Source organism: Oncorhynchus clarkii, chromosome 7 (genome assembly GCF_045791955.1).
Source record: "Oncorhynchus clarkii lewisi isolate Uvic-CL-2024 chromosome 7, UVic_Ocla_1.0, whole genome shotgun sequence".
Classification (NCBI taxonomy): Eukaryota; Metazoa; Chordata; class Actinopteri; order Salmoniformes; family Salmonidae; genus Oncorhynchus; species Oncorhynchus clarkii.
Window position 1 is genome coordinate 37,394,041 of NC_092153.1, and position 26,770 is coordinate 37,420,810.

The 26,770-nt window shown below is 42.4% G+C and overlaps 1 protein-coding gene across 1 annotated transcript in view; it reads left to right on the forward strand.

Annotated features, from left to right (window-relative positions):
- The window catches only part of LOC139413250 (metabotropic glutamate receptor 4-like), a 361,254-nt gene that overhangs the window by 288,017 nt on the left and 46,467 nt on the right, over nt 1–26,770 (forward strand). Inside the window, exon 7 of the mRNA XM_071160398.1 lies at nt 12,171–12,371. Within this exon, the coding sequence (XP_071016499.1) occupies nt 12,171–12,371 (201 nt within the window). The remainder of the gene's footprint in view (nt 1–12,170; nt 12,372–26,770) is intronic.

Genomic DNA, 26,770 nt, shown 5'->3' on the forward strand with positions numbered 1-26,770 from the left:
AAAAGTTGGCAAACAAGCACACACCGGCCTCGAATAATGTGCTGACAATACCACGTTGGTGAAAATAGACCTAATTATTAGGGTGAGGCACATGAGCTACTAACATCTTACTACACAACATACACTTACTATTACTTTCTTAGCTACAGCATACATACCTCCCTTGCATATTACATAATTTATGCAGCAGCATGCAATACATTTTTGGACTCACCTTGTGAAAGTGGCGTGGTGGTCCTCTGTGGGCCTTCTCTGGATTTATGGTGGGAACTCAGAAAAAAACACACAGCCACTCCATTGAACAGCAGGCTAACGTTAGTGGTTGTTTTGCAATGCTTGCAGTTAGCTTCTGATTCCTTCCAAACAACTCATTGTTGAATTTGCGATTTCCAACTTGCTGTGTAATCTTTATGGCCGATGAGCACCGATACGTTTTATCTATAATTTATCTTCATTATTTCTCTTCATATGACAAGGATTAAAAAGGATTTGCAAGTAGATTGTCGACTTGATTCATGATGATGCTAGCTAAGAATTTGAAAGTAAGATGTTGATCAGTCCAATCAAAGCTACTGTACATATAACGTTATTTGACGTCATTTTATCTGTGGACAATGACATTTATGGCTGGAACAAAGGGATACAATTTTGGATGTCTACCCTTACTTAGGACTTAAACTTGGCAATGACGTACTGTCCCCATGAGTGACAGAACACTGAGCCAATCACAGCGCAATGCTCCTATTTTCTGCTGGCTCGCCCCACCACTGAAGAAAGCATTGAGCTAGGATGAAACACCTGCATTTTGGAGCTGCCCTACTCAAGACAACAGAAAGAGAACATGTGTGTATGCAGCTTTATTAACTGAATGATATACAGTTGAAGTCGGAAGTTTCCTTACACCTTAGCCAAATACATTTAAACCCAGTTTTTCGCAGTTCCTGACATTTAATCCAAGTGAAAATTCCCTGTTTTAGGTCAATTAGGATCACCACATTATTTTAAGAATGTGAAATGTCAGAATAATAGTAGAGAGAATGATTTATTTCAGATATTATTTATTTCATCACCTTCCCAGTGGGTCAGAAGTTTACATTCACTCAATTAGTATTTGGTAGCATTGCCTTTCAATTGTTTAACTTGGGTCAAACGTTTCAGGTAGCCTTCCACAAGCTTCCCACAAAAGGTTGGGTGAATTTTGGCCCATTCCTCTTGACAGAGCTAGTGTAACTGAGTCAGGTTTGTTGGCCTCCTTGCTCGCACACGCTTTTTCAGTTCTGCCCACAAATGTTCTATAGGATTGAGGTCAGGGCTTTGTGATGGCCACTCCAATTCTTTGACTTTGTTGTGCTTAAGCCATTTTGCCACAACTTTGAAAGTATGTTTGGGGTCATTGTCCATGTGGAAGACCCATTTGCAACCAAGCATTAACTTCTTGACTGATGTCTTGAGATGTTGCTTCAATATGTCCACACAATTTTCCTCCCTCATGAGGCCATCTATTTTGTGAAGTGCACCAGTCCCTCCTGCAGCAAAGCATCCCCACAACATGATGCTGCAACCCCCATGCTCACGGTTGGGATGGTGTTCTTCGGCTTGCAAGCCTTCCTCTTTTCTCTCCAAACATAACAATGATCATTATGAATCAACCGTTTTTGTTATCCATAATGATTTTTTTGTATTTTTGTTTCATCAGACCAGAGGACATTTCTCCAAAAAGTACGAACTTTGTCCCTATGTGCAGTTGCAAACCGTAGTCTGGCTTTTTATGGTGGTTTTGGAGCAGTGTCTTCTTCGTTGCTGAGCGACCTTTCAGGTTATGTTGATATAGGACTCGTTTTACTCTGGATATAGATACCTTGGTACCTGTTTCCTCCAGCATCTTCACAAGGTCCTTTGCTGGTGTTCTGGGATTGATTTGCATTTTTTGCACCAAAGTACGTTCATCTCTAGGAGCCAGAACACGTATCCTGAGCGGTATTACAGCTGCGTGGTCCTATGTTCTTTACACTTGCATACTATTGTTTGTACAGATGAACGTGGTACCTTCAGGCATTTGGAAATTGCTCCCAAGGATGAACCAGACTTGTGGACGTCTACACTTTTTTTCTGAGGTCTTGGCTGATTTCTTTTCATTTTCCCATGATGTCAAGCAAAGAGGCATTGAGTAGGCCTTGAAGGTAGGCCTTGAAATACATCCACAGGTACACCTCCAATTGACTCAAATTATGTCAATTAGCCTATCAGAAGCTTCTAAAGCCATGACATCATTTTCTGGAATTTTCCAAGCTGTTTAAAGGCTCAGTCAATTTAGTGTATGTAAACTTCTGACCCACTGGAATTGTGATATAGTGAATTATAAGTGAAATAATCTGTCCGTAAACAATTGTTGGTGTCATGCACAAAGTAGATATCCTAACTGACTTGCCAAAACTGTAGTTTGTTAACAAGAGCTAGGATGAAGAGTGGTTAAAAAACGAGTTTTAACGACTCCAACCTAAGTGTATGTAAACTTCCGACCTGTGTATATATTTTTACATTGTTTGCAAACTAATATGTGACACGTATTAATGCAAAAAAATAACATTCAAAACAGGCAAGCCCACATTTGTTAATTTATATATCTCATTATTATTATTATTTTATTTTTTTTGCTAGAAATGTGGGTCTCAAGAGTCCCACCTGCCCTGAATGACGGGTCGCCACTGCCCCAAGGGCTTGGTTCTAGGCCGTCTCCTCTTACTTCTCTACACCAAGTCACTCTGCTCCTTCAAATCCTCACATGGTCTCTCTTATCATTGCTATGCGGATTACATTGAGCTACTTTTTACATTTTCCCCTTCTGACACCCAGGTGGCAACACACATCTCTGCGTGCCTGGCAGACATCTCAGCTCGGTTGTCGGGCCCACCACCTCAAGCTCCACTTTGACAAGACCTAACTGCTCTTCCTCTCAGGGAAGGGCTGCCCGCTCCAAGACCTCTCCATTCCGGTCAACAACTCAACTGTGTCCTCCTCCCAGAGTGCAAATAAACTTTGCGTGACCCTGGACAACATCCTGTCATTTTCTGCAAACATCAAAGCAGTGACTCGCTCCTGCAAGTTCATGCTCTACAACATCTGTAGAGTACAACCTCTCCTCACACAGGAATCGGTGCAGGCCCTAATCCAGGCATTTGTCATCTCCCATCTGGACTATGGTACTTCAACTCTCTGTTGGCTGGGTTCCCCGCTTGTGCTGTCAAACCCCTGCAACTTATCCAGAATACTGCATCCCATCTGGTGTTCAACCTTCCCATGTCATCCTGATCCTCCGCACACATGGTGCACACATGGTGCTTGCCTACGAGCCAGCAAGGGGAACTGCTCCTCCTTACGTTTAGGCTATGCTTTTGGCGACAGGTAGCCTAGTGGTTAGAGCGTTGGGCCAGTAACTGAAAGGTTGCTAGGTTGAATCCCCAAGCTGAAAAGGTCGTTCTGGCCCTGAACAAGGCAGTTAACCCACTGTTCCTTGGCCGTCATCGTAAATAAGAAGTTTGGAGCGCATACGGACACTTGGCCGTCCCACCCCTACTGAAGGTCAGTTCCTGCTCAGCCTAGTGAAAGCTCTTCTCTGTCCTGGCACCCCAGTGATGGAACCAGATTCCCCCTGCCCATCTTCCCGAAAACTTCTGAAACCTTACACCCCCCCCCCCCACACACACACACACACACAAAAAAAATGTAATAAATAAATTGCACTTGTGTTTTCCTACTACCACTAACTTTTCTGATAACTTCTTTATTGGGGAAAACATTTACTTACTACGACTGTGATATGTGGTTGTCTCACCTAGTTAAAAACGTCTGTTAAATGACTAAAATGTAAACGATAGTATGATCTTTGTACCTATTGCTTGGGGAGTGCTAAAATTGCAAAATGTGCAAAGGAGAATGCTGTTCAGACAAAGATGAAGCTCAGATGAAGGGCTTTGACATGTGAAGAGGCTGTGGAGTATTTATTTGAGTGACAGTGTGAGTTGAATACAAGGTCACAGCTCTGTTTGCTGAAAATATGGTGCAGTGTTGTTTTTCTACGGCTGTGTGGAAGTTTGTTGACGTGGCAGAAAGTTATTTTGGCTTTGCAATCCACTCTCCCTTTTGTCTAAGGGAAGGATGCCACTCAGGAAGCACGTTTCAGGGCCACATGCAATTCTCCAGAGTCCCCTAGTGGTGCTGGTGAAGGCTTTGTACCTCCCTTCAAGCAGACCACATGAGGTATGGGTGAGGAATAATCAATGTCCTGAGAGGGCTCTGTGTGTTCACAGTGATCAAAGAGAGAGCGAGTGTGCGAGTGAGTTGGAGACAGAGCGAGACTAGTCTTGTATCTGTGAATGACTGAGACACACAGCTGATATTGATTAAGGTGGAGATGAGCAGGAAGGTAGAATGGGGGCCCAGCTCCTTCTCCTGGGGTTTGGTGCTTCCAGCTAATTTATACAGGGGAGAACAGTATGCAGCAGAGCAACACAGACACAATGGCTGAATCTTTTCTCCATGATCATGTCATATTACCATAATGAAAAGAGTTATGGATTTAATGTACCAAACTGATGATATCATAGGAGAGCAAGAATGATCTCATGTGTGTCTAGTGAACAGTTTGTAAAATGTTTTGATCATCCTGTTTCATCCATTTGTTTCAGCTTGGCGATTTTGAGTTGGAAAAGTCGGGACATATAAATTGGGAATGTTCCATGATGGGGCGTCAACCAAAACTTGCTACATATTCCCTAAGGCACACATAAGGAGATGTTCTCATATGAAGGAATGGATGAAGACAGGCTATGGATGAAGTCCAAGTTCTCTGGATGATGAAGGGAAACATGGTCTGTGGCCAAACCCAAACATGCAGAGTTTAACGGGGTTAGAGCCAACCCACTCTGTTACAAACTCCCTTCTGTGGCACCCTGGTCAAGGGAGACACCCTCGCTGTGCTGCTACTCCTAATCTGAATGGATTTCTCTGAAGCCAGAGATCCAGCCTCGGGTGTGCGTGGGTGTGCTCTGACTCCCAATGAGATGAGAGAGGCCTTGCTGGGAAAGAGAGAGGCATTACCAAGTTTGTGTGTGTGGGCCGCCATGCCTCAGCCTCAGAGAGATATATCACTCCCTCTCTCGCTCCCGGGCTGCCCTACAGCCCAACCGTGTCAGCCAAACCGTGACAAATTTTGTCTGTCCAATATGGGTGCCTGTGGCGCTCAATTACCACAGTCGTAACCTGTCTTTTTAATTCATGCATTTCAAAGTTGCATGGGCTAATCATAGATGTTAAATTGCCTTTAGTTTTGGCTGTAGCAGAGATACACTACCGTTCAAAGTTTGGGGTCACTTAGAAATGTCCTTGTTTTTGAAAGAAAAGCACATTTTCTGGCCATTAAAATAATATAAAATTGATCAGAAATACAGTGTCGGCATTGTTAATGTCGTAAATGACTATTGTAGCTGGAAACAGCAGTCTTTTAAGATGGAATATCTACATAGGTGTACGGAGGCCCATTATCAGCAGCCATCACTCCTGTGTTCCAATGGCATGTTGTGTCAGCTAATACAAGTTTAGCTTTTAAAAAAAGTAATTGATCATTAAAAAAACATTTTGCAATTATGTTAGCACAGCTGAAAACTGTTGTTCTGATTAAATAAGCAATACAACTGGCCTTCTTTAGACTAGTTAAGCATCTGGAGTTTCAGCATTTGTGGGTTCGATTACAGGCTCAAAATGGTGAGAAACAAAAACGTTCTTATGAAACGCGTCAGTCTATTCTTGTTCTGAGCAATGAAGGCTATTCCATGTGAGAAATTGCCAAGAAACTGAAGATCTCGTACAACGCTGTATACTACTCCCTTCACTGAACAGCGCAAACTGGCTCTAACCAGAATAGAAAGAGGAGTGGGAAGCCCCGGAGCACAACTGAGCAAGAGGACAAGTACATTAGTGTGTAGTTTAAGAAATAGGGGGCATTAAAATGCAAATCAATTTATAACATTTTTGACATGCATTTTTCTGGATTGTTTTGTTGTTATTCTGTCTCACTGTTCAAAAAAACCTACCATTAAAATTATAGATTGATCATTTCTTTGTCAGTGGGCAAACATACAAAATCAGCAGGGGATAAAATACTTTTTTCCCCTCACTGTAACTATTCCCCCCACAAAGTCAAAACTTTGCAGAGCCACCTTTTTCAGCAACTACAGCTGCAAGTCTCTTGGGGTGTGTCTCTATAAGCTTGGCACATCTATCCACTGGGGGTTTTGTCCATTCTTCAAGGCAAATCTGCTCCAGCTCCTTCAAGTCGGATGGGTTCCGCTGGTGTACAGCAATCTTTATGTCATACTACAGATTCTCAATTGGTTTGAGGTCTGGGCATTGAGTTGGCCATTCTAAGACATTTAAATGTTTCCCCTTAAACCACTCGATGGTTGCTTTAACATTATGCTTAGGGTCATTGTCCTGCTGGAAGGTGAACCTCCGTCCCAGTCTCAAATCTCTGGAAGACTGAAACAGGTTTCCCTCAATAATTTCCCTGTATTTAGTGCCATCCGTCATTCCTTCAATTCTGACCATCCCTGCCAATGAAAAACATCCCAGCAGGATGATGCTTCCCCCACCATGCTTCACTGTTGGGATGGTATTCTTGGGGTGATGGGAGGTGTTGGGTTTGTGCCAGACATAACATTTTCCTTGATGGCCAAAAAGCTCAATTTTAGTCTAATCTGACCAGAGACCAACATGCCTTTTGGCGAACACCAAACGTGTTTACTTATTTTTTTCTTTAAACAACATATTTTTCTGGCCACTCTTCTATAAAGCCCAGCTCTGTGGAGTATACAGCTTTAAGTGGTCCTATGGACAGATACTCTAATCTCTGCAGCGGAGCTTTGCAACTCCTTCAGGCTTATCTTTGGGTGTGCGGCCCTCTCTTGGCAGGTTTGTTGTGGTGCCATATTCTTTCCAATTTTTTAAATAATGGATTTAATGGTGCTCTGTGGGATGTTCAAAGTTTCTGATATTTTTTTATAACCCAACCTTGATATGTACTTCTCCACAACTTTGTCCCTATTCCGTTTGGAGAGCTCCTTGGTCTTCATTGTGTTGCATGCTTGGGGGTGCCCCTTGCTTAGTGGTGTTGCAGACTATGGGGCCTTTCAAAACTGGTGTATATATATACTGAGATCATGTGACACTTAGATTACACACAGGTGGACTTTATTTAACTAATTATGCGACTTCTGAAGGTAATTGGTTGCACCAGATCTTATTTAGGTGATTCATAGCAAAGGGGGTGGATACATATGCACCTTCCACTTTTCCGTTTAAAAAATATATATATATTATATTTTTTAAACAAGTTATTTTTTTTTATTTGACTTCACCAATTTTGACTATTTTGTGTATGTCCATTACATGATATCCAAATATAAATATATTTAAATTACATGTTGTAATGCTACAAAATAGGAAAAATGCCAACGGGGGTGAATACTTTTGCAAGGCACTGTAGAACAAATGTCCCTTATGCAGCATTTACGTACATTATATGCCGCTTATGCAAAGCATTAATTGTTTCTTATACAGCATATTACTTATACTTCGCTTATGAGAAATAAGACTTATATGTTGTATATTTGACAATTTATTTATGATTCACATACAGTGCCTTGCGAAAGTATTCGGCCCCCTTGAACTTTGCGACCTTTTGCCACATTTCAGGCTTCAAACATAAAGATATAAAACTGTATTTTTTTGTGAAGAATCAACAACAAGTGGGACACAATCATGAAGTGGAACGACATTTATTGGATATTTCAAACTTTTTTAACAAATCAAAAACTGAAAAATTGGGCGTGCAAAATTATTCAGCCCCCTTAAGTTAATACTTTGTAGCGCCACCTTTTGCTACGATTACAGCTGTAAGTCGCTTGGGGTATGTCTCTATCAGTTTTGCACATCGAGAGACTGAATTTTTTTCCCATTCCTCCTTGCAAAACAGCTCGAGCTCAGTGAGGTTGGATGGAGAGTATTTGTGAACAGCAGTTTTCAGTTCTTTCCACAGATTCTCGATTGGATTCAGGTCTGGACTTTGACTTGGCCATTCTAACACCTGGATATGTTTATTTTTGAACCATTCCATTGTAGATTTTGCTTTATGTTTTGGATCATTGTCTTGTTGGAAGACAAATCTCCGTCCCAGTCTCAGGTCTTTTGCAGACTCCATCAGGTTTTCTTCCAGAATGGTCCTGTATTTGGCTCCATCCATCTTCCCATCAATTTGAACCATCTTCCCTGTCCCTGCTGAAGAAAAGCAGGCCCAAACCATGATGCTGCCACCACCATATTTGACAGTGGGGATGGTGTGTTCAGCTGTGTTGCTTTTACGCCAAACATAACGTTTTGCATTGTTGCCAAAAAGTTCAATTTTGGTTTAATCTGACCAGAGCACCTTCTTCCACATGTTTGGTGTGTCTCCCAGGTGGCTTGTGGCAAACTTTAAACGACACTTTTTATGGATATCTTTAAGAAATGTCTTTCTTCTTGCCACTCTTCCATAAAGGCCGGATTTGTGCAATATACGACTGATTGTTGTCCTATGGACAGAGTCTCCCACCTCAGCTGTAGATCTCTGCAGTTCATCCAGAGTGATCATGGGCCTCTTGGCTGCATCTCTGATCAGTCTTCTCCTTGTATGAGCTGAAAGAGGGAGGGAGGGAGGGACGGCCAGGTCTTGGTAGATTTGCAGTGGTCTGATACTCCTTCCATTTCAATATTATCGCTTGCACAGTGCTCTTTGGGATGTTTAAAGCTTGGGAAATCTTTTTGTATCCAAATCCGGCTTTAAACTTCTTCACAACAGTATCTCGGACCTGCCTGGTGTGTTCCTTGTTCTTCATGATGCTCTCTGCGCTTTTAACGGACCTCTGAGACTATCACAGTGCAGGTGCATTTATACGGAGACTTGATTACACACAGGTGGATTGTATTTATCATCATTAGTCATTTAGGTCAACATTGGATCATTCAGAGACCCTCACTGAACTTCTGGAGAGAGTTTGCTGCACTGAAAGTAAAGGGGCTGAATAATTTTGCACGCCCAATTTTTCAGTTTTTGATTTGTTAAAAAAGTTTGAAATATCCGATAAATGTCGTTCCACTTCATGATTGTGTCCCACTTATTGTTGATTCTTCACAAAAAAATACAGTTTTATATCTTTATGTTTGAAGCCTGAAATGTGGCAAAAGGTCGCAAAGTTCAAGGGGGCCGAATACTTTCGCAAGGCACTGTATATGACATCAACCAATATAGAAGACCTTACACTCCTCATATTGGAATTGATTGGCTCCTCTGCAGTGGTCTAACTAAACATTCATATTCTAGCTAATTGTGAGAGGCAGTCAGTGCATGAAGGCCTAGACGCTAAACTAATGGAGAGTAATGCATTTTGCTCGATGCCTTCTGGCCCTCTGCCACGACTTCCATTAAAAGGTCTTAGTCTTTTTAAGTGGGTCAAACAGAACTGGCTTAGCTGCGTACTGTACTTTGCTGACTTACTTTACACACTAAGTTCATAACATTTCAGATTGACAAGGAACTGGTAGTGTGACTGTGGACCTGGCATTGTGAGAGTATACAGTGTCCAGTTGGTGGTGATTAAATAGACATAGTTTGCGTCCCAAATAGCACCCTAATCCCTATGTAGTGCTTTACATTTAACCAGGGCCCATGGGGCTCTGGTAAAATGTAATGCACTATATAGGGAATAGGGTGCCATTTGGGAAAAAGCCATAGGCATAGAGTAACTTCCAAACATTACCACCTGTATTTCTGTCTATTCTTCTCATCAGCCCTCTTCATATCGGAGTAACCATAAGTCATACAGCTCACAAAACCAATGACAGTCTTAGGTATCGGGCTCCCGAGTGGCTCAGCGGTCTAAGGCAATGCATATCAGTCCCTTAGAATATGTTCATAAAAACCTCTTATGGATCCCCTACTGCTAGAATCCCTTTAACAGAATCGATTTGACAACATCCGGTAAATTGCAGAGCGCGAAATTCAAAAATACTACATTCGTAATAATAAACATTCATGACGATACAAGTGTCTTACATCATTTAAAATATAAACTTCTTGTTAATCCAGCCGCTTTGTCAGGTTTCAAAAAGGCTTCACGGCGAAAGCATACCATGCGATTATCTGAGGACAGCGCCCTGCATACAAAAGCATGTAAAACATTTTCCAACCAAACAGAAGCCTCACGAAAGTCAGAAATATCGATAAAATAAATTGCTTACCTTTGAAGATCTTCATCTTTTTGCAATCCCAAAGGTCTCAGTTACACAATGAATGGTCCTTCTGTTCGATAACGTCCTTCTTCATATCTCAAAAATGTCTGTTTATTTGGCGCGTTTGATTCAGAAATACACCGGTTCCAACTCACCCAACATGCCTACAAAGGATCTAATAAGTTACCTGTAAACTTGGTGCAAACATTTCAAACAACGTTTCTAATCCAACCTCAGGTACGCTAAAATGTAAATAATCTATCAAATTTAAGACGGAATAAACTGTTTCCAATACCGGAGAAAAACAACGAGGAGCGCACTCTCATTCACGACTAGAGTCCACCTGAGTGACACTTAGAAAGAATACGACTACTTCTTAATTTTTCAACAAAAAAAAACATTGAACAATTTCTAAAGACTGTTGACATCTAGTGGAAGCCATAAGCACTGCAAATCAGTTCGCCTCCCAAATCAGTTCTGTTATACTCACAGACATATGCATATGCATATCCTAGCTTCTGGGCCTGAGTACCAGGCAGTTTACTTTGGGAACCTCAGTCATCCAAACTTCAGAATACTGCCCCCTAGCCTTAAGGAGTTTTTAACCGACTTGCCTGGTAAAATAAAAAGTAGATAATTGTAAGACTTTTCCCCCACAAACTAAGGTTCCACCCCTTTTTTAAAAATTTTTGCCTAAAATGACATACTCAAATCGAACTACCTTTAGCTCAGAACCTGAAGCAAGGATATGCATATTCTTAATACCATTTGAAAGGAAACACTTTGAGGTTTGTGGAAATGTGAAAGGAATGTAGGAGAATATAACACATTAGATCTGGCAAAAGATAATTTAAAAAAATAAATGTTGTACCATCATCTTTGAAATGCAAGAGAAAGGCCATAATGAATTTATCTAGCCCAGGCAGAATTTAGACTTTGGCATCTAGATTGCAGTACTGTAGGTGCAAAGTTTTAGAGTGATCCAATGAACTATTGCACATCTGTTCAAAATGTTGTATCAAGACTGCCCAAATGTGCCTAATTTGTTGATTCATACATTTTCAATTGTGTACTCTCCTCAAACAATAGCATGGTATTCTTCCACTGTTATAGCTACTGTAAATTGGACAGTGCAGTTAGATTAACAAGAACGTAAGCTTTCTGCCCATGTCAGATATGTCTGTCCTGGTATTTTTTTTGTTCCTTACAACCTCATGCTAATCACATTAGCCTACGTTAGCTCAACCGTCCCGAGGACGGGACACCGATCCTGAATAAGTTTTTAAAGTGGACTCTTATGTTTGATATGGCACCGCAGCTGATGGAGTAACAATCTGCAATTATTTAGTGCCAGATTGATGAGCATTGCAAATACACATTTTAAAGATCAAATTCAATATGGGTGCAATGATTGCCTCGTAGCAGTCACACTAGTGTGGCCTTGAATTAACACTTGCTTGACAAGGCTATCAATGGAGAAATTGAGTACCAGCAAAAGGATGTTATTTCCTTTCTTGATTTGTAACTCCAAAAACCATCACAGCATGGAGGCTAATAATAATAATAATCACCCACTGTTAGGATCAACACAATATAAATTCGATACACACATACAATGTAATTTGACATAATATTCAAAGACATGTAGGTCTGTCTACCTGATACTGCATTGCTGTATTATTTCTCATTTTATTTTTTGAACATAATGTGAACTATCACATGTAATACTCTTCATATGATTCGGATCCACTTTTCTATGAAGCAAAAGATGATACTGGGGTTGGTAACCAATGCTATAACGTATTGCATTTCTCAGATACCTAACTTGGTTCTCTCTCTCTGCTCTACAGATCAGGAGCGGATAGGGAAGGACTCCAACTACGAACAAGAGGGGAAGGTGCAGTTTGTGATCGATGCAGTCTATTCCATGGCCCACGCGCTGCACAACATGCACAGGGAGCTCTGTCCAGGGAAGGTGGGCCTTTGCTCTAGGATGGATCCCATCAACGGCACTCTGCTGCTCAAACACATCCGGATGCTTAACTTTGCAGGTCAGTCACTTTCTTGGTGCACACACCCACATCCACAGGCTCGTATGTACACACACGCAAATAGGACATCCAGAAATTTTTAGTTATTTTATTTCACCTTTATTTAACCAGGTAGGCAAGTTGAGAACAAGTTCTCATTTACAATTGCGACCTGGCCAAGATAAAGCAAAGCAGTTCGACACATACAACAACACACATGGAGTAAAACAAACATATGGGGCAGCAGGGTAGCCTAGTGGTTAGAGCGTTGGACTAGTAACCGAAAGGTTGCAAGTTCATATCCCCGAGCTGACACGGTACAAATCTGTCGTTCTGCCCCTGAACAGGCAGTTAACCCACTGTTCCTAGGCCGTCATTGAAAATAAGAATTTGTTCTTAACTGACTTGCCTAGTTAAATAAAGGTAAAAAAAATAAAAAATAAAAATAATACAGTAGAAAAATAAGTCTATATACAATGTGAGCAAGTGAGGTGAGATAAGGGAGGTAAAGGCAAAAAAAGGCCATGGTGGCGAAGTAAATACAATATAGCAATAAATCACTGGAATGGTTGATTTGCAGTGGAAAAATGTGACATGGATATAATGGGGTGCAAAGGAGCTAAATAAATACAGTAGGGAAAGGGGTAGTTGTTTGGTCTAAATTATAGATGGGTTATGTGCAGTAATCTGTGAGCTGCTCTGAAAGCTGGTGCTAGTGGCTAGTGAGGGAGATAAGTGTTTCCAGTTGCAGAGATTTTTGTAGTTCGTTCCAGTCATTGGCAGCAGAGAACTGGAAGGAGAGGCGGCCAAAGGAAGAATTGGTTTTGGGGGTGACCAGAGAGATATACCTGCTGGAGCACGTGCTACAGGTGGGTGCTGCTATGGTGACGAGCAGGGTCTTGTAGATGACCTGGAGCCAGTGGGTTTGGCGACGAGTATGAAGCGAGGGCCAGCCAACGACAGGTCGCAGTGGTGGGTAGTATATGGGGCTTTGGTGATGAAACGGATGGTACTGTGATAGACTGCATCCAATTTATTGAGTAAGGTTTTGGAGGCTATTTTGTAAATGACATCGCCAAAGTCGAGGATTGGTATGATGGTCAGTTTTACAAGGGTATGTTAGGCAGCAAGAGTGAAGGATGCTTTGTTGCGAAATAGGAAGCCAATTCTAGATTTAACTTTGGATTGGAGATGTTTGAAATGAGTCTGGAAGGAGAGTTTACAGTCTAACCAGACACCTAGGTATTTGTAGTTGTCCACATATTCTACGTCAGAGCTGTCCAGAGTAGTGATGTTGGATGGTCGGGCAGGTGCAGGCAGCGATCGGTTAAAGAGCATGCATTTAGCTTTACTTGTATTTAAGAGCAATTGGAGGCCACGGAAGGACAGTTGTATGGCATTGAAGCTCGCCTGGAGGGTTGTTAACACAGTGCCCAAAGAAGGGCCAGAAGTATACAGAATGGTGTCGTCTGTGTAGAGGTGGATCAGAGACTCACCAGCAGCAAGAGAGACATCATTGATGTATACAGAGAAGAGAGTCGGTCCAAGAATTGAACCCTGTGGTACCCCCATAGAGACTGCCAGAGGCCCGGACGACAGACCCTCCGATTTGACACACTGTCTGATAAGTAGTTGGTGAACCAGGCGAGGCAATGATTTTAGAAACCAAGGCTGTCGAGTCTGCCGGTGAGGATGTGGTGATTGACAGACTCGAAAGTCTTGGCCAGGTTAATGAATACGGCTGCTTCTTATCGATGGCGGTTACGATATCGTTTAGGACCTTGAGCTTGGCTGAGGTGCACCTATGAAAAGCTCTGAAACCAAATTGCATAGCGGAGAAGGTATGGTGGGATTCGAAATGGTTGGTAATCTGTTTGTTGACTTGGCTTTCGAAGACCTTAGAAAGACAGGGTAGGATAGATACAGGTCTTGTGAGCGGACCAAGTAATTGGGCGTCACTCTAAAGCGGAAAGGTGGAATAAACGAGTCAGGAGTAGGTTTTCTTGATTGAACACAGTTCTCTATTGAGGGCATTTGGTCAACACAAACACTCCAACATTATCAATGAAAATCTCCCAAGGAAAAACATACATCTTCTTCTCCAGATAAAACAGGAACACAATACGATTATCTTTAAACTATAACAAAAGTCACGAGATTGTCACCGTCTTAGTGGTTCTTCATGGATAGCTCCTCTGTCTCGGTGGCCATCTTTCAGAGATAGTTTCCCCCCCCTTCTCTGCTGGTTCCATACTCTCTCTTATAGGGGAAGGAGAATATGTCATTAGTACCGTCAGCTGTGCTTAATTGCCTCTGGTTACCTTGTCTCCCATGCCTTGTTGGGCTACTATCCGTGAGCCCAGCCTGCCCTCTGGTGGTCCTTCCACATACCTTCCCCCTCAGGACGGAACCGGAGGGTCGGGCCCCAGACGCACCGTCTTGGTCGCGTCGGGACAGCGCGTCTGCATTCCCGTTCCTCGATCCGGCCCTGTGGATGACATGGAAAGAGAACGGTTGTAAAGACAAAAACCATCTAGCTATTCTGTTGTTATTGTTTCTCTTACCAGCCATCCACATGAGGGGCGCATGGTCAGTAACTATTGCAAACCTCCGACCCAGTAGGTAGTACAGGAGATAATCGAGGGCCCACTTAATGGTTAAGGCCTCTTTCTCTATGGTAGCATATCTCTGTTCCCGATCGCTGAGCTTCCTACTTATGAAGAGAATCGGCTTCTCTGCTTCGCCTTTACCCTGAGCTAGTATGACCCTTAGCTAGTACGGCCCCGAGCCCCGTATCCGAGGCGTCGACCTGCACAATGAATTCTTGTGAGAAGTCCGGAGCCTGTAGGACGGGATCAGAACACAGGCCATCTTTTAGCAATTGAAAGACCTCTTCCGTCTCGTCTTTCCACTCTACCTGGTTTGGCAGGTTTTTCTTGATGAGGTTTGTAAGGGGTTTGGCAATGGTTGCATATCCTGGGATAAAACGGCGATAATTTCCCGTTATCCCAAAGAAGGCCCGAACGTCCCGCTTGGTCCGGGGTCGAGGCCAGTCCCGAATTGCCCTGGTCTTCTCTGCCTGTGGGCGTATTTTCCCATTCCCCACGGTGTACCCCAGGTATTCCGCTTCGGACATGCCCAGGCAGCATTTATTTGGATTGGCTGTCAACCCTGTGGCTTCCAAACTCACGAGCACCGCGCGTAATCGCAGGAGGTGACTATCCCAGTCCTCGCTGTGGATGACCACATCGTCTATGTACGCTGCTGCATACTCTTGATGGGGCCGTAGAATGGCATCCATGAGGCGTTGGAAAGTTGCAGCGGCACCATACAGTCCGAAGGGCATCCTCACATACTGGAAAAGTCCCTCTGGTGTGGCGAAGGCAGTCTTTGGACGATCCTCCGGAGCCACCGGCACTTGCCAATATCCCTTCGTCAAATCCAGGGTGGTGATGAACTTGGCCTTTCCTAAGCCCTCCAAGAGTTCATCCACGCGGGGCATGGGATACTCATCGAATGTGGAGATGGCATTCACACCCCTAAAGTCGTTGCAGAGTCTCATACTACCATCGGATGTGGGGACCAGGACTATGGGACCTCATTCTTAGCGTTGACTCGGCGAGCCTCAGGATTCCTGTAAGGAATGCACCTTCTTGCCGGGTTCAGTGTGGATATGGTGGAACAGGACATCTGTTTGTCCTGGGAATGGAGAGAATATTCGACCGAAGTTCATAATCGGCTTGTCTAGCTGGCTTGACTGCTCCGGCAGGAGAGTTTGGCCACGGCGCACCTGTGGTAGAGCCTCCTCTTTTCCTTTGTCCTCCAGGGCCATCAAAGCCACCTCCTCCTCTCGCCCATGGTACGTCTTCAACAGGTTTATGTGATAGAATTGGACCTTCTTCCTCCTGTCAGGTTGCTTGATGAGGTAAGTGACCGGTGAGACCCTTTTCATTACCTCGTAGGGCCCCCTCCACTGCGCCAGCAAGCGATGTTCGGGCCGTGGGCACGAGCACCATCACTTTCTCTCCCACGGTGAACTCACGGGGGGTCGCGGACTTATCATAGGCCCGGCCTTGGGTCCTTTGTGCCTTCTCCATATGCTCCTTGACTATGGGCCACACTGCTGACGGGCGGTCTCTCATCAGGGTAACGTGTTCTATTGTGGATCGAAAGGGGCATGGTTGGGTCTCCCAGGTCTCCTTGCCTAAGTCGAGGACACGAGAGGACATCATGAATAACTCCTTGGCAATTCCCTTTGACGACATGTTACGCAGGGGTATGGCCTCCGGGAATTTGAAAGCGTAATCTATAACCACTAGGATGTACTCGTGTCCTCTGGCGGATTTTGGGAGGGGTCCTACGAGGTCCATAGCTATGCGTTCAAACGGAGTCTCTATGATGGAAAGAGGAATCAAAGGGTTACGAAGGTGTGGCCGTGGAACTGTATGTTGACATTGATCACACGTCCTACAATACCTGGCCACATCCCGGGTGACCTGGGGCCAATAGAATCTCTGCATGATTCTGTCAATAGTCTTGTCTCGTGCCAAATGTCTTCCTAGGACGTGGGCATGGGCTAACTGTATAACTGTATCCCTGTATGGTCTAGGCACCATTAGAAATTCCTGTTTTTCCCAAAGAAAAACGTCGTACAACCCAGTATAAGAGACCCCGCCTGATTGCACATTCCTCCCGTCGATCACCTTCACCTTCCTCATGGCCTCCCTTAGGTCTGGGTCTCTATGCTGCGAGGTGCCGAACTGTCCCTTTAATTCCCGAGGCAGGTCGACCTCGGTAGAGGGATGTGGAGGTTGTTCCCCAACCCCATCAGGGGTGACCAAGGAGAATCCCTTCCAGGTTCCCTCCTCGGATGGAGCTTCAAATACAGTGCCTTGCGAAAGTATTCGGCCCCCTTGAACTTTGCGACCTATTGCCACATTTCAGGCTTCAAACATAAAGATATAAAACTGTATTTTTTTGTGAAGAATCAACAACAAGTGGGACACAATCATGAAGTGGAACGACATTTATTGGATATTTCAAACTTTTTTAACAAATCAAAAACTGAAAAATTAGGCGTGCAAAATTATTCAGCCCCCTTAAGTTAATACTTTGTAGCGCCACCTTTTGCTGCGATTACAGCTGTAAGTCGCTTGGGGTATGTCTCTATAAGTTTTGCACATCGAGAGACTGACATTTTTTCCCATTCCTCCTTGCAAAACAGCTCGAGCTCAGTGAGGTTGGATGGAGAGCATTTGTGAACAGCAGTTTTCAGTTCTTTCCACAGATTCTCGATTGGATTCAGGTCTGGACTTTGACTTGGCCATTCTAACACCTGGATATGTTTATTTTTGAACCATTCCATTGTAGATTTTGCTTTATGTTTTGGATCATTGTCTTGTTGGAAGACAAATCTCCGTCCCAGTCTCAGGTCTTTTGAAGACTCCATCAGGTTCTTCCAGAATGGTCCTGTATTTGGCTCCATCCATCTTCCCATCAATTTTAACCATCTTCCCTGTCCCTGCTGAAGAAAAGCAGGCCCAAACCATGATGCTGCCACCACCATGTTTGACAGTGGGGATGGTGTTTTCAGGGTGATGAGCTGTGTTGCTTTTACGCCAAACATAACGTTTTGCATTGTTGCCAAAAAGTTCAATTTTGGTTTCATCTGACCAGAGCACCTTCTTCCACATGTTTGGTGTGTCTCCCAGGTGGCTTGTGGCAAACTTTAAACAACACTTTTTATGGATATCTTTAAGAAATTTCTTTCTTCTTGCCACTCTTCCATAAAGGCCGGATTTGTGCAATATACGACTGATTGTTGTCCTATGGACAGAGTCTCCCACCTCAGCTGTAGATCTCTGCAGTTCATCCAGAGTGATCATGGGCCTCTTGGCTGCATCTCTGATCAGTCTTCTCCTTGTATGAGCTGAAAGTTTAGAGGGACGGCCAGGTCTTGGTAGATTTGCAGTGGTCTGATACTCCTTCCATTTCAATATTATCGCTTGCACAGTGCTCCTTGGGATGTTTAAAGATTGGGAAATATTTTTGTATCCAAATCTGGCTTTAAACTTCTTCACAACAGTATCTCGGACCTGCCTGGTGTGTTCCTTGTTCTTCATGATGCTCTCTGCGCTTTTAACGGACCTCTGAGACTATCACAGTGCAGGTGCATTTATACGGAGACTTGATTACACACAGGTGGATTGTGTTTATCATCATTAGTCATTTAGGTCAACATTGGATCATTCAGAGATCCTCACTGAACTTCTGGAGAGAGTTTGCTGCACTGAAAGTAAAGGGGCTGAATAATTTTGCACGCCCAATTTTTCAGTTTTTGATTTGTTAAAAAAGTTTGAAATATCCAATAAATGTCGTTCCACTTCATGATTGTGTCCCACTTGTTGTTGATTCTTCACAAAAAATACAGTTTTATATCTTTATGTTTGAAGCCTGAAATGTGGCAAAAGGTCGCAAAGTTCAAGGGGGCCGAATACTTTCGCAAGGCACTGTATATCCCTTAGCACCTGGTTGCTCCTTCCTTCCTGCATTGTGTATAACCCTTCGCAGGTGTCTTTATCGGTGGTGTCCTGGAATACAGTGCAGCAAAAAAGTATTTAGTCAGCCACCAATTGTGCAAGTTCTCCCACTTAAAAAGATGAGGCCTGTAATTTTCATCATAGGTACACTTCAACTATGACAGACAAAATGAGAAAAAAAATCCAGAAAATCACATTGTAGGATTTTTAATGAATTTATTTGCAAATTACACAAAAAAAACTTCCACAATAAATCGTTGTTTTGTTCCATTATGTCCAATGCTAGTGTCCAATTAGCTGCATTTGCTTGCACTTTCAGCTCACGTGCCCAACAGCTGACGCTGGTCCAGGAGAACTCGGACGAAAACTTCAAAAAGATATATTCCAGGTTGAATAAACTGGTCAAACTAAGTAGAGAATCAATCTTCAGGATGTTATTTTTATATATATCCAATAACTCCAACCGGAGCATACGTTTTCATCTGCAGCCAAATGGAATGATGGTGATATCAACAGACAAATGCGCAACAGGGAAATTGCATTCTGCCAGGACAGTGACTCATTCCCCTCCCATTCAGTCAAAGTTCACACCAGAGGCTCCATTCCACATTCTACTGAATGAGGACATCTAGTGGAAGGCGTAGGAAGTGCTAACAGATCCATATCTTATTTGGAAGTGAAGAGGCGATGACTTAAAATTAGACCCGCATTCAGAATTTTACTTCCTGTTTGGAAGATTGCCTGCCCTATGAGTTCTGTTATACTCACAGACATAATTCAAACAGTTTTAGAAACTTCAGAGTGTTTTCTATCCAATAGTAATACTAATATGCATATATTAGAAATCTAGGACAGAGTAGGATGCAGTTCACTATGGGCACGCAATTTATCCAAAGTGAAAATACTGCCCCCTCTTCCCCAACAAGTTAAGGGCAGTCAGGTCTGGAGAGAACCAAGGGCTATATCTGTTCCTGGTTCTACATTTCTTGAATGGGGCATGCTTATTTAAGATGGTGAGGAAGGCATTTAAAAAAAATAATCAGGCATCCTCTACTGACGGGATGAGATCAATATCCTTCCAGGATACCCCGGCCAGGTCAATTAGAAAGGCCTGCTAGCTGAAGTGTTACAGGGAGCGTTTGACAGTGATGAGTGGAGGTTGTTTGACCACTGACTCATTATGGATGCAGGCAATGAGGCAGTGATTGCTGAGATCTTGGTTGAAAACAGCTGAGGTGTATTTAGAGGGCAAGTTGGTTAGGATGATATCTATAAGGGTGCCCGTGTTTATAGCTTTGGGGTGGTACCTGGTAGGTTCATTGATAATTTGTGTGAGATTGAGGGCATCAAGCTTAGATTGTAGGGTGGCTGGGGTGTTAAGCATGTTCCAGTTTAGGTTGCCTAGCAGCACAAGCTCTGAAGATAGATGGGGGGCAATCAGTTCACATATGGTGTCCAGAGCACAGCTGGGGGCGGAAGGTGGTCTATAGCAGGCGGAAACGGTGAGACACTTGTTATTAGAGAGGTGTATTTTTAAAAGTAGAAGTTCAAACTGTTTGGGTACAGACCTGGATAGTAGGACAGACCTCTGCAGGCTATCTTTGCAGTAGATTGAAACACCGCCCCCTTTGGCCGTTCTATCTTGTCTGAAAATGTTGTAGTTAGGGATGAAAATGTCAGAAGTTTTGGTGGTCTTCCTGAGCCAGGATTCAGACACGGCTAGAACATCCGGGTTGGCAGAGTGTGCTAAAGCAGTGAATAAAACAAACTTAGGGAGGATGCTTCTAATGTTAACATGCATGAAACCAAGGCTATTACGGTTACAGAAGTCATCCAAAGAGAGCGCCTGGGGAATAGGAGTGGATTCACCTCTACATCACCAGAGGAACAGAGGAGGAGTGGGATAAGAGTACGGATAAAAGCTATGAGAATTGGTCGTCTAGAACGTCTGGAACAGAGAGTAAAAGGAGGTTTCTGGGGGCGATTAAAATAGCTTCAAGGTATGATTTACAGACAAAGGTATGGTAGGATGTGAATACAGTGGAGGTAAACCTAGGTATTGAGTGATGGTGAGAGAGATATTGTCTCTAGAAACATAATTGAAACCAGGTGATGTCATCGCATGTGTGGGTGGTGGAACTGAAAGGTTGGATAAGGTATAGTGAGCAGGGCTAGAGGCTCTACAGTGAAATAAGCCAATAAACACTAACCAGAACAGCAATGGACAAGGCATATTGACATTAAGGAGAGACATGCTTAGTCGAGTGAACATAAGGGTCCAGTGAGTAGTGAGGTTGGTTGGGGTTACAGCAATTCAGACAGCTAGCCGGGCCATCGGTAGCAAGCTAGCATAGGATGGAGGTCTTTTTTTAGCCACCTCGTGGGTTTCCATCGGTAGATTAGTGGGGTTCCGTGTGGTAGAGGGGATCAATCCAATTGGCAAAATAGATATAGTTATAGTGACCCAAGAACAATTGGACATGTATGCACAAACACAAGCATACACTATGTAAAGCAATAATTTCCTCACTATTTCATCAGATCGTGGTGTTTTTCTAGGATTATTTCATAAAGTGAGATTATTTACATGGTGTGAAATGAGGAGGCGAGGAAGAGACTAAAAACCTAACATAAAAACGCTGTTTTCTGATTCCTTCCAAGTAACAAAATGTCAAGAGATGGCCTCTTGAACAAATAGAGGAAATATCTTTCTAGGTATTACAGAGATTAGTTTCAAATCGATTAAATGGAGAGAAAAAAAATGCTGCTCTCTGGAGAGCACAGAAAAGCCCTTGAAGGGGGGCAGCCCCTTGAAATACATAATCCTAGTGAAACATATTTAATTATTGTTTGGCAAAAAAACACTTATGGGGGCTGTTGATTACATTTATTACAAAAGACCCCATTGTACTGTATACGTGAGAAACATGTATCACCTAAGGGGAGATATATCAAAACAGCAACTGCATGTGTTTGCTCAACTTATTTGAAGACACCATCTAGGGAAACGACACTAACTACACTAACAACTAGACCAATCTGGATGTAGATGCTATGCCACACAAGTGGGTTGCTTCTGGGTTACACGCAACGTCATCCTGTTGCATCATCTGCAGCACACATCAGTATGTTTAACATGGCCTCGTACAACCAACAACCTGGGCGATGGGGAAAGCACACTGGGGGGCAATTTCTAAAACCAATATTTATCTTCTTCTCATCAGATAAGTATTTACAACCAAAACACACACAAAAAAAACATTTTGTCTGTTTGTTGACTTTGTGTTCGGTTTTCGGAGGGTCTCCGTTGAAATGTAATTATTACCCAGTCTGAGTTTTAACCGTAGAGCTTTCATACAGGGTCTAATGTGTCACTCCTTTTAAACAATGTCATGTTTTAAGCATCCAGGATCAAGTACAAATGACAAAAAGGTCAAACGACAACAGCCTCCCAAGCAAAGCATTGTGGTAATGTAATTACTCATAGTGTGGCGGCCATATCTCTGGCGGGCTGACAATCATCAACAATCTTATCTTGGAATATCGGTGGACTTTCACTCTGGTCTATCTATATACAGTTCAAGTCGGAAGTTTACATACACCTTAGACAAATACATTTAAACTCAGTTTTTCACAATTCCTGACTTTAAATCCTAATAAATACTCCCTGTCTTAGGTCAGTTAGGATTGCCACTTTATTTTAAGAATGTGAAATGTCAGAATAATAGCAGAGAGAATGATTTATTTCAGATTGTATTTCTTTCATCACATTCCCAGTGGGTCAGAAGTTTGCATACACTCAATTAGTATTTGGTAGCATTGCCTTTCAATTGTTTAACTTGGGTCAAACGTTTCAGGTAGCCTTCCACAAGCTTCCCACATTAAGTTGGGTGAATTTTGGCCCATTCCTCCTGACAGAGCTGAGTCAGGTTTGTAGGCCTCTTTGCTCGCACACGCTTTTTCAGTTCTGCCCACAAATTTTCTATGGGATTTTGGTCAGGGCTTTGTGATGGCCACTCCAATACCTTGACTTTGTTGTCCTTAAGCCATTTTGCCACAACTTTGGAAGTATGCTTGGGGTCATTGTCTATTTGGAAGACCCATTTGCGACCAAGCTTTTACTTCCTGACTGATGTCTTGAGATGTTGAACCAATATATTCACATAATTTTCCTCCCTCATGCTGCCATCTATTTTGTGAAGTTACTAGTCCAACATTCTAACTACTAGGCTAACTGCCACCTGTCGCCTGTCAATTAGCCTATCAGAAGCTTCTAAAGCCATGACATACTTTTCTGGAATTTTCCAAGCTGTTTAAAGGCACATTCAACTTAGTGAATGCAAATTTCTGTGAAATAATCTGCTTGTAAACCATTGTTGGGAAAATTACTTGTGTCATGCACAAAGTAGATGTCCTAACCGACTTGTCAAAGCTATAGTTTGTTTAACAAGAAATTTGCGTAGTGGTTGAAAAACGAGTTTTAATGACTCCAACCTATGTGTATGTAAACTTCCGACTTCAACTGTATCTCAACACACACAGTAGGAGAGAGAACTCCTCTTTTTCTCAAGTGTGAGGATGCTTATCCTTCTGTCATTTCAATAAGTAGGTTCTTTGATGGCTTGCTGTTATTATCTTTCTAGAAACTCCACTTATCAAATGTCTAATTTTGGCTCACTCAGCAGCCAAGGCAGAGGAATCATACTTTCCAACCTCACTCTAGCCCCTGGTCCCAACCCCTCCTAGCACCTCCTCCCATCTTGTGCCTACCTCTCCCTTTTCATGCTCTAAAGACTAGCTTGACATTTCAATGGGCTGCGATTGAATGAAGCTTTCTATCATTGTTCTGCATCTGAGAAACATTTGTTGTATGTTTTTTATTTTTTATTTGTACCTATATTTATTTATTTGTACCTGCAGACAGAATGCAGTGGCCTTTTCGACTGTCAGTCTCCACAGACACTGCAGTAATGACTATGGAACAATGACAAAGCACTGTGTGCTTCTTTTTCCATCTTCTCAGTGAAGTGCACAAAAACATATTAGGTTGTTTGTTTTACCCAATTGCTGGGTTATTGGTGCTGGGTTATTGAGATCAGAAGACTGGAGGCATAGTTTAGTAGGGGCGCGGCTTTCAGAAAGTTGTTTTTAGCCACCCATGAGAGTAAATGCCATTCCTGTTCATCTGTTCTGTTATCACATGTTAAAGTTGAACATTTACATTTTTGTATCTTCAATAACACTTACAAAACTGTATTAGTTCCATAAAAGACCATGTATATCTCATTGTTGGGATGGTGGTATACCTTATTATAATAAATAATAATAATGCTATTGAAGTTGCATTTGCAGTATACAAACCTAACATCATGGACAGCAATGACATTTGTGCTCATGGGTGGCCAATAAGATCTAGCTGAAAGACATGCCCCTAAGAAGCCAGACCTCTTGAAAATAACCTATTATATTAAAAAAGACCCAGGTTCTAAATCAACCCAGCATTAGATTAAAAAATACCCAACTGATGGTTAAATTGGCCCATGTTTGGGTAATCCCAACAACCCAATTTGTGTTATTCACACAACCCAACTGGCTGGGTCAAAATAACCCAACGTGTTCTGTCCATTATTTAACCAGGTTTTTGTTTTTTCCTTTGACTTAAGACAAGAGGTGTGGGGAGTTCATTACAAATTAGTGATCTTAATTCAACAATCAAGTACAAAGGAGGAGTGAAAACCCACTGCCACTTGGTCCTCTGTGGAATGAGTTTGACAAACTTAGAACCAATGCCAATATGAGGCACTTTACTCTTTAGATTTTATGTTAAATATATTACTAAACTTATTTTTAAGCCCATGTTTTATCATTATTAATTATAAAAAGATCTGTCAGCGGTATTTTGCGGAGCTCCTATGTCCCTAGTAAGTTGTTCCTTCAAAGGTGCACCACAGAGCAAAGATATGCAAGGCAGGACCTGCAACTAGTATCGCCAGTGGAGAACGAGAGTGTCGAGTGACGCACACAGCATTTGATTTGATTTGAGCTTCCAGTGATGGGCAGGACTCACATGAGGTATGTTTGTGAATTAATTTGATCAAGCTTTGTAGCCTATGAGTCCTTTTTGAGTCCTTTTTGTTTCTCTGTAATAATTGCCACCTAGCAATTTATGACGTTGGCTTTAGCTAACCATCTCTCAACCTCATAACTAGCTACAAAGCCATTTAAGGCTATCAATCAAGTTAGAGTACCTTGTCTAACTATCATAGCTGGCATGCCTGCTGGCAAGGTTGCTAGACTTTAGGAGCAACTCAAAATGATTGCTCTAATACTTGTTATGATACTTTATACCACAGCATTGTTGAATACTCGTTTCTGATTGGCTAGAAGGGCATTCTAGACTGGACATTAAAAACAGACATTTGGAAAATATATTGGGACACGTTGCAATCATGATGCAATATGCGCAGACTGTACTTGCTACACATTTACAGAAAGCTAGATCAACAACTACACAAACTGAAATAGGATACATTATTAACACAGGTCCAATGAGGAAGATATATAGCTAGCTAGCTAGCTTGCATAGATTTTTGCAGATAATTTTTTTTGGAGCATCTGATGACCTAAAGCGGTGAGTGATGAACATGCATTTATCTTGTCCCCTCAGCTGCTAAAGCTGTCAAATCCTCCCACATATTTCCAGTTTAACCAGATGTTTTCAGCAACTGATATTTTAGAATTTGCTTGTCATATTGGCAGGTTTGCTAGTAACAAACTATTCAGTTAGCTTTTAACCTAGTGTTTGATATGCAATGCGATCTCCTCAGTCAGTGTTGTTGAGTGTCCTGATGAGAAGACAAACTATTATAGCTATGCCAGGCAAAATTGTACATAAATCAGGTCATTGTTATGGATGTATTCATATGAATGTCAATAGAAAATTGCTATTTTCTGTTATTTTGGCTGCAGAGGTTTTGACTATGTTAGCCTCAGCTATCTGGCTAGCTAGCAAGCAAGGGATAAGAACGATGCCAGCGAGCATGGCAACGGAACATAAAGAACGAATGAGTCCATAAATATCAAACTAATCGAATGAGTTTTACATTTTTACAGGGACAGTGCACATTAATCCACGTTGCAGCAAAAGTGCCGGTTTTAGCCACTCGGCTAATTTTCAACCGCATCAATGGTCAGGTTAATAAAAACAACTAAAATAACAATACAGACAAAGAATGATCAGTCAGCACATGCAGAGCAACATAGGACAAGCAACATGTAGCACACAGACAGAGCAATAGCACAAAAAGCAACCTAACAAAATACATAAAAGCAACAAACAGTGTTTCCACACCTCACAAACTGCAGACAATGGATAACATGGAAAGTGGCAATACACATCTATGGATTATTTTCACAAGTCTGATTGTCCTTTTTCAATGTCTATATGTTTTTTGTGAAGGTGTGATAGGTGGTGCAGTTGTGTATGTCTGATGGCAGTGTGTTCCAGACATGGGAAGCTCTCACAGAGAAAGCAGATTGACTAGAGGTGTTTTTCCTTAAGGAAGGATCACCTCTCATGGCAGACCTTGTGGATCTGCTGCCATTGGTTTGGGTTTTCTGTTTGACAAAAGTACTAAGTGGAGGGTAAGATAGGCCATTTAGGATCTTAAATACAAGATATGCGTTGGTCTATTGCACAAGATTTTCCCAACGCAGGAGCTCATGCTTGAGGATGTAACAGTGATGATGGCTATTGGGCCCAAGCACATTGAGAGCCTGTTTGTAGTCATACTGAATGGGTTTTAATGTTGGTCCCAAGCTTGCTGTATAACTAGTCAAGCAGTATGTTGTAGGTGAGTATCATAGCATTTAAGTACAGTT